We start from the raw sequence: 16,711 nt of genomic DNA on the forward strand, positions 1-16,711 counted from the left end.
TTTTCAATTTTCCTTAGCCAACTAAAATACACCTTACCTTTTGAGGTTCAATGATTACCTTATTATAATAATTAGATTTACTTTCTTGATCTATTAATATTGTAGGAAATATACAAATGTTATAAATCCCATGCTCATATCCTTATAGGTATTTGGATCCCTTAGTTGCTGTCATTTAAGAAAGAAAGAAAGAAAGAAAGAAAGAAAGAAAGAAAGAAAGAATTGATAAGTTATGATAAGTTCTTAAGTATCTATATGTTTGAACTTAAAATACTCATATATGCTAAAAAAAAAAAAAAAAAGGTGAAAGATTAGCTTGGAAAGAGAAGTCAGACCATCATTAATAAGAATTTCTGTTAGGTATCATATTCGCTGTGTCATCTTTCTGTAAACAAGTGTTGTTTTCATAATGATCTCTGTGAATTCTAGAAAACAAATCATCAGCCTTTTTATGTTTTAACTGTATATATATTTTTTTCTGTTTAAATCTGTTTCTGCCCTCAAAGCTATTACAGAGCCCTCACAGCTATCCTTAAATTCTGACAGGATAAACAGATACATACACATGTACATGTCTGAATCTGCATGGGATGTTTAGTATATTTATATTTTGAATTTTCTCTTCAACTTAGGATATATTTCCCCTGTGTAGCAAATCAATTGCATAATTAATGGTTACATTCAAACGGAACAGCTCAGGAGAGAAAAAAGAATTTTTAGGACAACTGTGTCACACTGGAAAGGAAGTACGCATCAGTAATTTCACATTTGACACTTGAACTAGTATTAACTTAAAAGTCCAAATGCAAGTCATTAAGCAAAAATGAAGAAAATGAAGAACAACCTTGCAGGGACAACGATGAACTGAGAATGAGGACATTTGGGTTCAATTCAGAACTCTTCCTTGCCAGTATAGCTTTGGGCATTTTTTTATTTCTTTCTTTTTTGTTCCTCAGTTCCTTGCCTATTTAATAAGGATATTAATACTTCATTAATTCTACCCCTTGCTTGTATGCCTTTTGAAGGCCTCTCAAAGGTTTTTGTATTAGAAGCTACCTCCTCTGGTATCTGTAAAACTCACAGCAAATAAAGGCTTGTTTTTTACTGGAGATACAAAAGTAATTAAAAGAGGGAATTGCAATCAAAACTTACATCTACCATAGAGCTGGTAGGAACTGATGTTCAGTATCAGCAATATAGGGATATACAATGTGTAGTGCTGAAGATGGCCCTTCAGGGAGCTTGCAATTAGAGAGCTGACCTGTAAGAGACAATAAATATTGGGAAACTATGACAAATCCAGTTAAGATAAATAAATAAATAATAAAAAATCCCTGACCAAAAAGAGAGAGAGAGATTTTAAGTGTTGTAAACTTTCACTGAAAAAAACACACATATATGCAATTTCTTGTTACAAAAATGAGAGTCTGAATAATAATGTTAAAATGAAACAGGTCATTTCAAAATCAGTATTTCCTTACATATGAGTTTTTAGATCTTTCAGTTTTTAAAAAACTTTGCCTTTTCAATTTTTTATCCTGGTTTATGGAAAACACAGGTGCTGATCAACAGAAATTTCTTAAAAGAATAATGCTCTTTCCATGGCTATTTATGTTTAAGCAATAAAACCTTAAGACTCAGTTTTATTGTTGTTATTGTTTTGTTTGTTTGTTTTATTTTAGTGGGCCTTGCAAAAAATCAGATTTTTCTGGATCTTGTATCAAGACCTCTCAAGGCATTCCAGGTATAGGAATTTCTTGTGTGTTGTATTATTAAAAATATTTTTCTTGATTAGAAGTAGTTGTTGTAAGTACGGAAAGTATTTCCATTGCTTAGTATAACTGTCCTGATCATGCAGATGATTCAAGCTCTAATTCACATAGTTTATCCAATGAAACAGTTCAATGGATTGAAATTAAACGTGTTTTAAGCATCAGACCATTATTGAATAGTATCCAAAAGAAAACAAAATTATTTTCACTTGCTTTAGAATTCACAGAAAGCCAAATACAGCTGTTATTCATCTGTTTAAAGTAAATGATGAAAAATGACACAAAAGAAAGAGGTCTGTCTCTGTAAATCATTGATAGAAATGTCTGCTAAAGACAAAGAGCAAAACCTTATTTCTCAGAATCATGTGCTTTGAAAATAATCAATGTTCTTGCTATATGTATGTTGTTATTACAGGGATAAATGAAAAAAAACAAACAACCTATTGCTGCATTAGTGTATTGGACACATTTTAAAGGCTGCTATGTTTGCATTTTCTAGTATTTTACTTTCTTCCATAATGCATAACCCAAAAGAATGCAAAAGAATTTCTATTATATTGTATTCTGAAAATGAACTGTTCTCTACAATGTACAACAAAGGAAATATTACTTATGTAATATATATCCTAATAATATGGACATCCATAAGCACAGAAAATTGCATGGGGGAAGAAAATCCAGATGTTTTAATATGACTATATATATATTCTCTAGGAAGTTTGCTATGATTATGACTTCAAATTGGGCTTTTATTGCATATAAACATGTTTCTAGATCTAGAAAAGAGCTAAATGTCATGCGTTAACTAAAAGAATGAACATATTTAATGTAGAAGACAGTGTGGTAAGTCTCCTTTTACTTAATAGTGGTGAATATTTTTATGGGTTCAATGATATATAAATTTTTCTTTTTAATGAATTTTCAGGGAAGTTGATAATAATACCTAGTAACAATGTTAATACAGTCACAGAAATAAATAAAACAATGAATGATTCCAATAAGAATACACTCCTCTTGGATTTGGAGACAACTAATAAAAGTAAACTTTGCATACTCAGATAATTCTTCACTAACAACATGTCTGTACAGTTGTACGATCTTTCAGAATGCAGTTGACCTATTTTTCTTGTCCTAATTGCAAGGCAAAAGGATTCATATGAGTAAAAGGAAAAATGATTCTGTTTAGAAGGGAATTACAAATTATGCCAGAAGCCTAATAAATCTGTTGCCATGACAATCAAAGAGACAGGTCTTACAAAACCCTTTCTAATTTATTCACATGAGTAGTTCTTACTCATATGAGTTGTCCCATTGATTGAAATAGACCTGTTGATGTGAGGGGAGATTTGCAGTAGAAAATTTAAATTTAGCATGCAGTCCTTGTTCACATAAAAAGCTCTGAGGACTACTTCCACAAGTGAGAGCTTCTTTAAACAATGGAGTTTGGAAGATGACATTTTTGAGTTCTCTTATCCTTCCTCAGTCTTCCTTATCAATTCTTAAAACATTTGTGCATTTTAGATAGTAAAATGTACTTCAATGTACATGTATACATATTTTGAACCTTTACTCCCACAATCCAGACTTGTTCCTCCATTCTGAAAAACTACCATGCTACCGGAATATCCTTGTATCATCTCAGTTTCCTCCTGCTGCACTGATTTTAAAAAGCTGCATTTCCATTCTCTCTCTAAAAACTACCTTATGAAGTCCTTCGCTGCAAAAGGAGAAGGCGTGTTGGGAACTGATACAAAATTTGATTTTTTTTGAATAGGTTTTAAGCTTTTAAACTCAGTTCATGAGAGGTGTTTTGGCCCGGCCTGGCTTGGTGTTTTGCTTTGGCTCTTTGCATCCTCCCCACTCTCAGAACCTGCTGCAAGGACTCCATCACCTCCATACCCAGCTGGAGTGCCTGTGACACCTGCCACACAGGCCCACTTCTGGCCCATCTCAAACCCTGTAAAGCCCTGTAGGACTCACCCTCAGAGTGGGGCAGGCCCTTATCATGGTTTGCTCCTCAAGGGGCAGTCACCTTTCCCTCTTCCAAATTCACTGATCAACCAGAACAGAGAAGAAAATATATATTTACCATTGGCACATTTACAACTTTTAGTTCTACCCTATGTTACCGAAACAGGAATCCAAGTAAACTAGGTTTTCTGGAAAGCTAAGCTGTTCTGTCTCAGTTCATTCACTTCATAATTCCTGATCTGCTTGGCAATTTCCTGATAATGACCCTAAATTGTGGTAAGTCGGTAATTTAGCTAATAACATCACCTAGAACTCTTCTAGTACCTCTCATCCAGGAAGATGAAGGCAAATTACAGCTGTTAATGAACAAAATCTTGCAACATTCACTGAATTCATTTACAATTATTCCTAACACCCCACTAGTACATGACAGAAATTACTTGATATGAGAACATCTCATACTGTGTTTGCTTACTTTTGCTATGACTTAGGTCATTAAAAGTAACTGTCATAATTCACATTGGTCTTTTTTTTTTCTTGACTTTCTGACATGTAAAAGGATCTGCCTCACACTGTACAAAAACCAGGATCTGTTTCTGCATTTGATACTTGTTTCCCGTGAGGAAAAAAAAAATAAATCTTTTGTACCTGCAGATTTTGCATTAGCTAGCAGACACAGAAAACTGTTCTGTAGCTTTTGTTTATCCAGATAATACGGATTTGTAACTATTCTTATGTTCATACAGGATTTATTTCCCCTACTATTTTTGCCTTCTAGTGGTCAGTACACAACTGAGGTGCAGGGAAGGTGTAGCACCATGACCCCAGAGAGACAGAGACAGAGAGAGGAAGAGGAGGCAAGAGGAAAGGAATGGAGGGAGGGAAAAAGAGATAGAAATTTCAGAGAAAATTCTTAAACATCCCCTTTAACCTGGAAATATCTACAATATAGCTACCAAACTTCCAGTCCAACTGCAGCTGATAACACAGGTGTGCACACATGCAAACACATACAGCCAAAAAGCAAGGGAAAAAGACAGAAATGGTCTTATAAAGCTGCTGCAGTAATCAGAACACTTGCTCCTGGAAAACAGCCATACTGAAAAATGTTTTTTTGTTAGCATTTTACATTTTTTTCAATTTTCAGGTGATTATTGGTAGTATCTTTAGCTCTCACCATAACAGAAATATCATTATTAAGGAAAGAAAAAGGCCTTACCATGCAGTGCATCAGGAAGAGATGAGAAGCACAGAGCATGCTGCAGAGATTAAGCTCAGCATGGCACTCAGATATCCTGTGGAATTGAAGAAAATTGTCCAACCCATTCTTCCTAACAAAGCGGACAAGTTTTCTCTAGGCTTGAATTTTTCACCAGAAGCCAGATCCTTAAAGTGCATTATATTTTCTTCTTCAGGAGATATATTTCCTCCAGTTAAGTTTCAGCTCCGCAATGCCATTTCCAATCAGCATGAAGAAGTTCTTCATTCCCAGATTCGTGGTGTCATCAGAGGGACTCCAAAGAAAATCAAAGAAAGAAAAAGAAAAAAAGAAAAGAATACCTTACTGAAGCCCTGAAATTTCTGTGCAGAGAAAGGGGGAAAAAATAATAACCCCTCATTTATTCTATTGCCTATGTGTTTCACAACAATCAGTACTACCTCTTTGGTCTCATATGTGCAGTGCTGATTACCTGTAATAAAGGAAGAGACAAAAACTTTCCCAGTTCACACATGATGCATTTTCATTACTGCTGCTCAACTGTGTGCTACCAAACAACCCTTCTCATGCTGAGGAATCTTTTAAACGATCTGATCAAAGCAGCAGCTGTCCCTTTCTCTTCCCAATTAACATGAACATTAGAATTTCTAGAAAAGCATTGGAGGAAGCTTGAGAAATAACCCTAAATGAGATCTAAAAGCAAAACCCTCGAAGCAGGGGAGTTCTTAAGCAAGCAGCTGCCTTTCCTGAAGGATTTGGGGATACAGTCTCTAAATCATCGTAAGGAAAGAAAAAGAGATAAAGAATGGTAGCTAATACAGGGTTTGGAGAGGATGGGGTGGGACTGAATGGGTGTCAGGCTGGGGTGGGATCCTGAGTCACCCTCAGCCTCCTGCCTTCTCACTGACAGCAGCACGGGCTTCCCCTGCACTTTCTGCAAAGCATATTAATTGATTCTGGTTGCTGAGCAACTAACTCTGGGGAGCCACATCGACGACTCCGGCATGGCTTCAGCAGCAGCAGCAGCTCAGAGAGCTCCCTGCCTGCCTCCTCCTCCTCCCTGGGCTTGCTCCCTCCCCAGGATGCCCTCAGCCATCCCATAGGGAAGCTTTGCAAGGAAAGGGTGAAACCACTGCTAATGCAGCAGGGAAAAGAGGAGGGCTGCCCCCTTTTATGTGGCATGGCTGAAGCCCCCAGCAGCAGTCCCCACCCTGGGAAACCCACCCAGACACAGCAGGAGCAGGGTGAAGCAGTGGGGAGGTGCTGTTCCCTGCTTAAAACCAAAGATGGGTTAACCCTCTGGTTCTCCAGGCAAAGATGTCATTAAAATGATGGGTGACTCCCTTAGTTATGCCAATGCATGGGTTCAAAATTGAACTTCCAGCTGAAGCTACTTTCATACACGTAAGCTCTGTTCCTATGATAATAGTGCAAATGTACTACTTATTTCTGACCTCTTTATCATGTTGCATTTCAGACAGAGCAAATACTTCTCTGACTGAAAAGGTATGCAGTAAGCCAGAGCTACCATCCAGAGGAATTGCCTGGAACTATTTCTCTGAGACTGCAAAATGGAGTTCTCTGACATAACCTTGCCATTGTTTTCACCGATGTCTCATTTAACTCACTCACAGGAGAAAAGCAACAATGACGCCATTTAGTTTTGACCCATAAAAGTGGATAACTGGAGCTGACCCTGAGAGATTCATCCCAGAGTGCCTCAGCTAATGGCCCCAGAGGAACGGCAGAGGACTTCTGCAAGGTTGATGCCAAGTGGACAGACCCTGAGCAGGACCTGACCACTGCAGCTTGTGGCAGGGTTTCTGCTGACTCCTGTGGCTCAATAAACTGAAAAACAAGACATTTCCAAATACCTTGTTCCCAAAATAAGTTTCATAACATAAACAGTACTTCTCAAACTGTATCCAAAACAAGATATTCTTGTGTTGGATAAATCCTTAGTCAGATCATGGCATTTGCTCAACACTGACTAAGCTGTGTTCCCATTGACCAGGTAAGATGTAAGAAATGAAAAGGCCTCAGGATTTCTCCCCCTGGGATCCAGTACTAGGTGTAATATCAGATCTTGGCCAAACTGCTCACATGTGATTACTGTCAAAGACCCAAGCTACATCAGTTCTTTATTTCTGTTATAGTGATAGGACAAGCTAAAGGGCAAGGCCATGTGAAATGCCTTAGCTTGCAGTCACATAAATAGACAGATAATTCTCCCCTTGAAAAACTCCAACCTATAGGTCACGTGTGCTATCTAAATGGCAAGCACTGGGCCTCAGTGAAAAGGGGACAGGTTATCTTAAGTAAAAGTAACTTTTCTGACAGTAGTTTAGCCCCACCACACTCTGCTTTCATGCTTTATAAAGCAAGATCTACACTGTAGCTTCATTTTCTTAGCAGAGTTAGATGCTTTATGTATATTTAAACTTCAGCAAGGACCATTAGATCAGTTAGTAGAGCTGCTGTTTGACACAGATCACAGAACATTTTCAATTCATCCAATATGACTATGTATACAAGTGTTTACTTCATCCTCCTGGTACAGCTTAGAGAGGAATATGGGAATTTCAATATTGATTTAGTAAGTGAAGGTCATTTAGACTCCTATCAACAAGATACTGCAGGATATTTCTAAGAAAAAACAAAGAAACAAACAAAAAAAAACAAACAAACACTATAGTTGAACTACCTCCATGTAAATGCTTTTTTTTGCTAAGTTCTCTTAGCCTACTAACCATAGGTTAAACACACTAAAACTAAGATAATATAATACACGTAGGCTGTTCCTGATTTATATGGTCATTGATTTATGTAGTAAAATAAAATCAGTACTATTCACTATCCCTTAATCTCTTCTGCCAATTTGGATATTTATTCTGACCATCTCTCATAGCACCCCATCTTTGTTCCTGAGTAGGAATAAATCCAGAAAGGCTTCCTGTAGTAATAGTTGATGTAAATAATGTATTTTGTTATGAATCCAGAAAGGTTTCCTTAACAATGGTTGATGTAAATAATGTATTTTTGTTATGTGTCACTGCTTTTATCTGACATTACTCCCTTCAGCCCACAAGTTTACATGCTTGCAACAAAGTGCTGAGAAATAATAAAAATCAGGATTGAAAGAGAGTTAACCCACCTCTGTCTCACAGCCACATGCTAGTCTTAGGAAACGACTTTCTAACCAGTGCTTACAAGTCTCTTTTCTGGAGTCTCCATTTACAAGTCTTTTTTCTGGGGTCTCCATGCTTTTGAAAGGCAATTTATTCCAATGCCTCACTACCATGACTATAAAAAGGGTATTTCTAAGCTCCATTGATGCAAAGTTAAACATAATATTTCTTGTCTTTTTCACTACAATAAAGAAAAAGAGCTTCTCTTTGCAACTGCCTCTTATGTGTTTAAAATTAATTATCTTTTTTTATCAGTCTCTTCCCTTTATAGATTAAAACCTTATATTTGCTTTCACTCTTTTTTTTTTTTTTTTTTTTTTTTTTTTTTTTGTTAAGGAAAAGTTTGTCACACAATGACCATTGGGTTGTAAATGTGAAATTATGGGTTTATAGAGACATATAGTAATGCCTGTAAAAGGAAACAGAACCAAAGAGTGTGTTTGGCTTAGAAAAATGAGTTGCACAATGTAGGAGCAGGGAAACAAGGGAGAACTTCCTCTGTCTGCTATGGTAGGGTTACGGACTGTCTCACTATTCCTTTTTTCTTTTCTGAACAAAATGGTGTGACAGAAAGGAGGAGGTGAAATACAGCTGGGTATCGTGACTGTTGTGACTGATGAGTCTTGCCAACCCATGGAAAAAGATGGCCCCATTTAAGAGCATAAGAAAAAAGATCCTTTGAATTTGTATAATGATTTATGAAATACTAGATAGAATAGTGACTCTAGCACAAGATCTCAGGTAAGTAGTATGGCAAAATGGAGAAATATATAAAGAAAAGATCAGAGGTGAGTATGTACCTGGGAGGAATGAAAGGCTGGAAAAGTTGGAATGTTTAGACTAAGGTGACAGAGAAAGGTGGAAAGATTTTCCAAATTCTTACAAAGAAATTACTGAGTCAACATGAACATTTTTCTCCATAAGCATAGTAAAATAAGTCTTCTTTTGGCATAAGCTGCAATTGTGTAATCTTTTTCCCTTTTAGCCCATTACTTTCATGTCAGTGCCTGCTTTTATCCTCAACAGTGACATTTTTAAAAAGTGTGAAAACAAGTTATTGATATTTTAATATACTATGTTTTATACTTTATTTTTACAAGGAGGAACACCAAACAGTGTTGAAGTGCTTTATTGGAGAAAATTTCATAAAAAGTACTAGGCAAGGGCCGTTGAAGAACAAAACAATGATATATAACCACCAATAAAAGGAAATGAGTCAACAAGTGTTGATTTCGAAAAGAAACCAAGCTGTTTGCCATATAGGGAGGAACCATCAGATTTTTAATTGCAGCAACCGTAGGTTTCGAGGTGTCAACATTCATGTAGTGTTTTTTTTGTTTGTTTGTTTGTTTTTTAATTTTGGAAAAAACAAAGCTCTTTAGGTAAAATTCAGTCCCTTAGAGAAAGCAAGTACAGCATCTGTCTTTCACTTTCACAAGCTTGAATTTCACCTCATATAAATGCTTTTTATTATGCATTCAAAGCACATGTTCTGTTTCTATTACATTCTCTATTTATCTTTCCTCTTCCCACCTTTCCATCCTTTCAGTAGTACTATCATCCTCTTTGAGAAAATGACTGTCCTGTGAGCCTAAGGACCAGAGCAAACCGGGACTTGGTCAGCCTCCATTTCCCTGCAAAGGGACACCTGGTGTCCTACCAAAACCGTGAGCTCCTGCAGGTGAATCAGACCGGCAGCATCCCTTGGTGTTCAGGGCTGCAGATAACTAGGGCCTGTAGTGCAAGACCTTGCACTTCAAATTGATGGAGGTGCCATCAGAAGGTGCCCTTCCTGGGCACCCTTGTGGGCTCTCAACTGAATTACGGGGGAACTCGCCAGTACACACAATTGCCTACCACTGGAAACAAATGAAATAGCTCTCTCTCCCTCTCCCTCTCTCTTTCTTTTGTTCTTCCTTCTTTCCTTTCTTACCAAAACATTGGCCTTCATCCCAGTCATATTCAAATACCTGATAGAGACCATTCCTTCATTGATTGTAAGCTGTGCCTTCTCCACTCACTGTCATTTGAGAACTGATTTACATTTTTAAAAGCAGTGTTAAATATAAAAGATACAATAATTTTAACATATATGCAAAGATATTAACAGATCTTGTAAATTATTAAGCATGAAACAAAAGGCATAATTCAATTATGTGTTAAATTTTAATTAAGAGCCCGTGAAAATGGTTTGCAAAGAATTTTTCTGGAAATGTTTCTCATTGTGACCTTTCAATATTCTGTGTCTCAATTACTATTCAGTCAATTGCAACACAAACAACTGAATTGATTTCTTGCCTTTTTAGTTTAAATGTCATATAATACATTCATAAGAATTTGAGCTTCAGTGAATGCATTTTCAGATCATCATCAACAATTAATTGGAAAATTTAACCATAAAAAATATACCTTCAATCAAGAAAATATCCAAAAGCATGGCAGAGCATAGACAAACAGTTACATCTACTTTTAGTATATTTAGCAACTATTTTTAATGTATTTTTAATACAATATTACTATAATAATTATTTTCAATATTCTATATTGAAAACCATTTTAATTTATTTTTTTTTCTAGTTTTCATCAGTGCAAATCTGACTAGGATATCCCAATTGGAAAAAATTTGCATCAGTAAGAAATTTGTACAGCCAGTGGTAAGTAAAGCCAGTGAAATGGAAAACATTTTAGAATTGTGGTTGTCTTTATTTTTAAATAAATGCTACTTTACTCCAATTTAACCTCTAACTGAATAAGGAAAGATAAAAGGTAACTGCTTGTGGTTACTAATTGTTGGGTTTGCTCATGCTTTCACAGGTTAGTCTGAAATAAATGATCTGATTCTAATTTCACTTACAGGAAAGTAAACCTACATTTGCCAATTACAGTGACATTTTACATCTTTGAAGCTAGTAACAGCAGATACACAGTAATAACTGTTCATCAAAACTGCTAGCTCCAGTTTAAAATCGATATATACTGGTAATCTCATACTACTTTCTTTATGTCACTCTAGAACTGAGAAGTGGATTTCAATATATCTTTATCAAAAATGTATCAAAAATATGAATACCTGGCTAGTAGTGCAGCCATATTCACTGCAGAAAATGCATGCACTAAATAATTTTTTTCCTGTGGAATATAAATGAATAATCTCAACGGATTTAAAAAGTGACATCTCGACCAAAAGCACCATTTTCTGTAAAGAAGAAACAGCAACAGATACTTTCTGGATCATCAATACCAAGCACAAGTTACATGTCAAAATGAGTGGTCTGATCCAACTCCTCTGACTTGGGTAGCAAAGCACTCTGTTCCTAGGAGATTGGCATTGTCTCATAAAAACTGCTTAGTCTACTGCACCAAATGAAGATGGACCTGTACCTGTGATTTTGCTTAAAGAAACTGCATGTACATTAACCCATTCTGAAAGACAGGCAGGGTTTTCCGAGAGGCGGCTGCATGTTTGCAGTGCCTCTGTTGAAACTGGAATCTGGTTAGAACAGCAATCCTTCTGTACAGCCGTGTAGTAAGATAGGACATGCAATGCATGAATTCATTGAATCCCAAGTGTGATCATCTGCCTGAAATCCTTTTCTAGATAAAAATGTCCACTCATGGTAAAAAAAAAGCTCTTGAGTAAGTTAAGCAGCAACACTTTTACTGCTGAATAAATATTCACATTATTTCTCAACAGGCAATATACCCACTGAGCAAAAATACATAATAGTATGCTAATGAAGGATTAGAAAGGCACTGACTAAATTAGTCTTACTACAGTTCTGTTAAGCTCTTGGGTGTGTATTACATGACATTACTATTTAAGACCATAGAATATTTTTTTAATATTATTTTTTTTATTTTTTTTATCTGGGTAAGACAAGGTAGAGACTTCCAAACATTAGGAAAAGTAACATACTGTATATTCATAGGATTCACTTGGAGCTCTGAACTACTGCACTACAAACAGGAAAACCTTGCTAGACTGAACACTGCACAGCAGCCAAAGAATCCCTAAACAATATTAAATACTCTAAAAAGCAGAGAATGAGTATTGGCATAATATTGCACAGTACTTGAGTAAATGCATTTTGAGGAATTTGACACAAGCGAAGATTTAAGTAACTGCTGGCATTTCTACTCTGGATACCATTGTTCTCCAGAATCTCAGTACCAGAAAGGCTGGTAGAGCCTTTCAAAGCATTCCTAATTATTTTGTATTTCACAAAAGACTTTTCAGCTCTTTGCTTTGCTTCTTTTTGCCACCAGCGGAGGTACCTTCATAAGCAGCCTTTTGCTGAAAGTAATTGGAAACAGAGCAGCAAGTCCCTAAACTTCAGAGAATTGCCCATACCTGGGGAAAGCAAATCCCATCAGCTGCCCTCTGCCATACACTTCTGAATCCTTCCTAAGTAATCACTCACTCCAGCGATTAATATTTTGAAAATTTTACAGTTGAATAAAGCACAGGTATAGATTGATTCTTCAGAGCAAAAAGATAAAAACAAAATATACAAATATAGATTCACAAGGGACTTTGAAGAGTCCCTTGGGGGAAAAAAATAAAAGAAAAGGTGGGGTGTAAAAACATAGCTTTCAAGAGGTGTATATTTCTTAATTGTTCCCTTTGGTTTTAGACTTTTTTTTTTTTTTTCCTGTGCCAGTATCTGTTTAATTAATTAATCACCGTGTTTGCACATCTTGAATGCTTTGTGTTAATGTTTCACTCCCTTTTGCAGATTGATCTGCTGTGAGATTTTAATGAGAGCCATTTCTCATGTTTTTATGCAGAATTATTATACAGAGGAGAAAGTGATAATAACTCAGTCTTCTGTTAATTACACATCTAATTATTCTTAGAAATTTATTTAGAATTGTGTCTGCCAGCAGGCTTTGATTCATTTATCATAGCCAGATTGAAAATAGAACCTAAATTAATTGCTTTCTGTAAACAACCATATTTTAAATAATTTAAAAAAATGCATATTTATATTTTAGCCTAAAATACTCTCTTCTCTGACTATCATTCCTGTAAACAACAACAACAAACTTAGAAAAACATGTAAAATCTTTGCCTTTCAATAATCATAGTAATTCCTAAAGCTGGTAAACATTCTCAGAAGACAACAAAAAAAAAGTTTCATTAAGACAAAACCTATTTATGTTTAAAATGTCTTCTGTTTTTTCTAAATGGTAATGAGGTCTTTTATGCTAAAAGTCTTCAAATAGGAAGCCTCACCTCTAGAGGCACAGCAGTGTCATTACTTAGAGAGGATAACAGTTCTTTCAAGGGTGAAAGAGAAAGAAATATCTATTTTTGATGCTGTTGATTCCCACTTGTGAGCTTGGAAACCCCTTGTTTACCACTGTACTTCTACAGTGCTGCAGACCTTATCTGTAACATAAGCTGCCCGAAGATCTGAGTTCAGGAAATTGTACTTTCAGGAGAAAGCTCTTCAACAAAAATCATCTTTAGAAGGTTAGTCCTATACATATTATCACATCGATCATATGGAATAACATTGCTTTAACCATAGTAATCAATCTAGAAGTAATTATAGGATGACAGAAAGAGGTTTAAACAGAGTTACTTCACTAGGTAGGGATGATTTATGTACGTGTCCGTATCCAGTAGCATATAAATGTATACAAAAATTGCATATGTTAGGGATTAGTCTGGAATGATAGGCAGATCCTGGCTAAATAAAGCAATAATATCTTCACAGAAATATTTCAGCCTATAGGTAGTGAATTTGTAACTTGACAGACAGAAAATGACAAGGTGTGATACTGCATATTTAACGTTTAAGAAATACGGTTTGCCTTTGATCCCAGTCCCCTGCGAGCCCCTTCCCCTTACCAAAACAGAGGCTGGCAGAGAAGCCCACGAGACTTACCTGTCTGCCTGGCAGGAGATTAAGAAGTTTAAAGCACCGAAGTTCTTGTGACAATCAGCCACTAGCATTTAGCTTACTCGGAAATAATTACATTCTTCCATCTTTCAGCCTTCTCAGTAAGTGAAAGCTGGTGATGGATGCCAGCAGCCTTGTTAAAATATCACTGTAATCCGTTCAAGCTCTGGAGATTGCTTAAAAAACAAGGTCCATAAACATGCACTGTCTATAGCTTCCCAAGCAGCTCAGCATTTTCCAAGTGGGTACGCATCTTCCTTTTTCAATGCTGCACTTTGCAGAGCATTCTACCTTTCTTCATTTCAGTAGAAAGGATGCAGTTTTTGAAAGCAAATTCTACAGGAACAAAAGTATTTTGTATATTCAAGCTTTCTCACATCAAATAGTTAGGATTTTTGGATAGGAGATAGCCTTTATATTTTTTTGTTGTTTTGATTGTTGCTTTTCTCCATAAATATATTTTAAAAATGCTTCAAATAGAGAAGCAAGAAGCAAAGAAGATATAACTGTTCAAGAAGCAGCAGTCAAGGATGGGTGTCTTGTGATTGCTTTGAGTTAATACTCCTCAGGGGGAGATGAAAAAAGCACAAATACAGCAAAATCTGTCTTACAGAGTAAAAATCTGTTGTATAAGCCAGTCTCTGGCAAAGTGAAATAGCATGTGCACTTCCTCTGTTAATTTCTAGCATGCCAAAGATGAAAGGAAATTAGAAGCTTTCCGCTGATTAGAAACAAACAGGTAGGAAGAGAGAAAGAAAATTTGGTATATTTGTCTACTGTAATTGTTTCTACTTCCCTCAGAAACGTATTTGAAAACTCCAAAATCTATCAAGGATATGTATGTGAAAGCTGCATTTACCAGTACCACAGAACATTTTATCATTACCAGTATTATTAGGGGCATACATGGAGAATGGACTTTTAATATTGCTGCATCCCCTAGATAGAAATAAACACATTTGTGGCTGCTCTTTCATTAGCCTAAAACACATCAGGTCTTTGGACTTGCTGGAAAACATGACTATGAAGGTCGTTGCAAGAATCATAAGTGCTGAACACTTTTGAATAGCTGACTCAATTACTGGCACCAAGTGATGGAAACTTCAGCCTAAGAAGCCTAACTCAAGTCCCACTGAAGCCCATGAAAATATATTCTGAGAGGCTGATGATGAGGGCTTTTGCCAGCTGGTTTTGGTGCCCCTGGGCATCTGTGCACAATAAGACCACAAACTCACCAAAAACATCTTGGAAGGAGCTGGTTGAAAGCCTGTTGTGACCTGGAGCTCTCACAGATGTAACAGTTTGATTCTGGGTCTGAATTTGCTCAGATAATGCATGCCGCACAAGCACGTGCCTGTTCCCTTCAGGGCCAAAAAAGAAAACATCCCATTTATTTGTACAATGAGTCCAGCCGTAGACCAAAATGCCACTGAGCTAAGTGTTAGTCAAGCATAAAACAAAGAAATTCCCCAGCTGCAAAAATTTACAGTCCAGCTGTCACCTTTCATACTGCCCACTTTCAATGCCACCAAATCTTTTAGAACCCAGCGTTCTACAAGAATTTAAAGCTTTCTAATTATTAACACTTCAATACTGTCAGTTGCTTCTTTTTTTCCATAGCAGGGCTCGACCTAGCTCTTTCTAATTAGTGGAAATATTGCATTCTGGAAAAAATAAAAAATAAACCCTTATTTCCATTAATCAAGTTATTAGAGAGGCTGGATCCAATGCGCGTCTGTGTGATATACTGACAATATGAAATGTGGAAAAAAAAAAAAAAAAGAAGAAAAAAAAGACTACATTTCACATTTGAGCTCTGAGTCACACATAAGATACAGCAAATCCCAAATCCTTGCCTAAGAAATCACTGATAGCTCAGGGCTTTGCCTGAAAAAGCTGTAGCACTAAGTTTAATTTGCATACTCTTTCCTTTGCCATATTCACAACTCTGTATTTTGCGGTATCCAAGTATCCAAAGCTTATATGTGCATGGAAAACTGCCTGCCCTTTGATAATGCTATGGCTGCTGATCGTGTAGAAGAAGCATTCGCATGTCCCTAGACACTAACAGGCTGGCGATTCCCTTTGTCTCTGATGGCTGGGTGGAAAGGTAAGTTCTCTTTCCAGACACTCAGCAGCTCCACTCCCTCTGCAAAAGCTGCAGATAGGAAGGTGAAAACATAGGTTTTTAAGTGTTATGGAGGAAATCTCAGCCCACTACTCAGTCCAGTAAGTTTCAGGGGCATCTTGAGTCGCCCCAGCTTTACTCCTGCACCCCATCTGGGTCCTTAGGAAAATCTCCCTCTTGTGTGAACTGCAACCTGGCTGTGTATCTTCTCCTTTCAGGGGCCTTCCCGCTAATAAAGAGCTGCTTTCCAGTCAAACCACTGACAGAGCATCACATGCAGTACCCCTGTGAAAAAAGAACACTAAAACCATTGCATCATCTATCACAGTACACATAAGTAAAGAACAGCACCTCTACATGGAAAGAAACAACCACTGACAAAGTATGTAGTGCTTTCTGCACACTAACACATATTTTTCACTGTCAGGCTGATACCAACCCCAGCACTGTCAGTGCAACAGAGCTTGTGGTGTTTTGTGGCAGAATTCTCAATGCCCATTCTGTTTTCAGTTCACATTTGACTT

General features: G+C 36.7%; 1 protein-coding gene across 11 annotated transcripts in view; it reads right to left on the bottom strand.

Annotated features, from left to right (window-relative positions):
- The window catches only part of TUNAR (transmembrane neural differentiation associated intracellular calcium regulator), a 159,986-nt gene that overhangs the window by 21,238 nt on the left and 122,037 nt on the right, over positions 1–16,711 (bottom strand). For 3 of the 11 annotated variants that reach the window (XM_072038321.1, XM_072038323.1, XM_072038320.1), the window contains one exon: positions 4,963–5,257. The exons of 3 other annotated variants lie outside the window; for them this stretch is intronic. In XM_072038321.1, the coding sequence (XP_071894422.1) occupies positions 4,963–5,001 (39 nt within the window). In that variant the 5' untranslated portion in view covers positions 5,002–5,257. Of the gene's footprint in view, positions 1–1,152; positions 1,262–4,962; positions 5,258–5,434; positions 6,027–14,044; positions 14,386–16,711 lie in introns of those variants that run through there. 5 more of the 11 variants (XM_072038326.1, XM_072038327.1, XM_072038325.1 and 2 more) reach the window with 4 other exon arrangements.

This window comes from Anas platyrhynchos, chromosome 5, assembly GCF_047663525.1.
Source record: "Anas platyrhynchos isolate ZD024472 breed Pekin duck chromosome 5, IASCAAS_PekinDuck_T2T, whole genome shotgun sequence".
Lineage (NCBI taxonomy): Eukaryota > Metazoa > Chordata > Aves > Anseriformes > Anatidae > Anas > Anas platyrhynchos.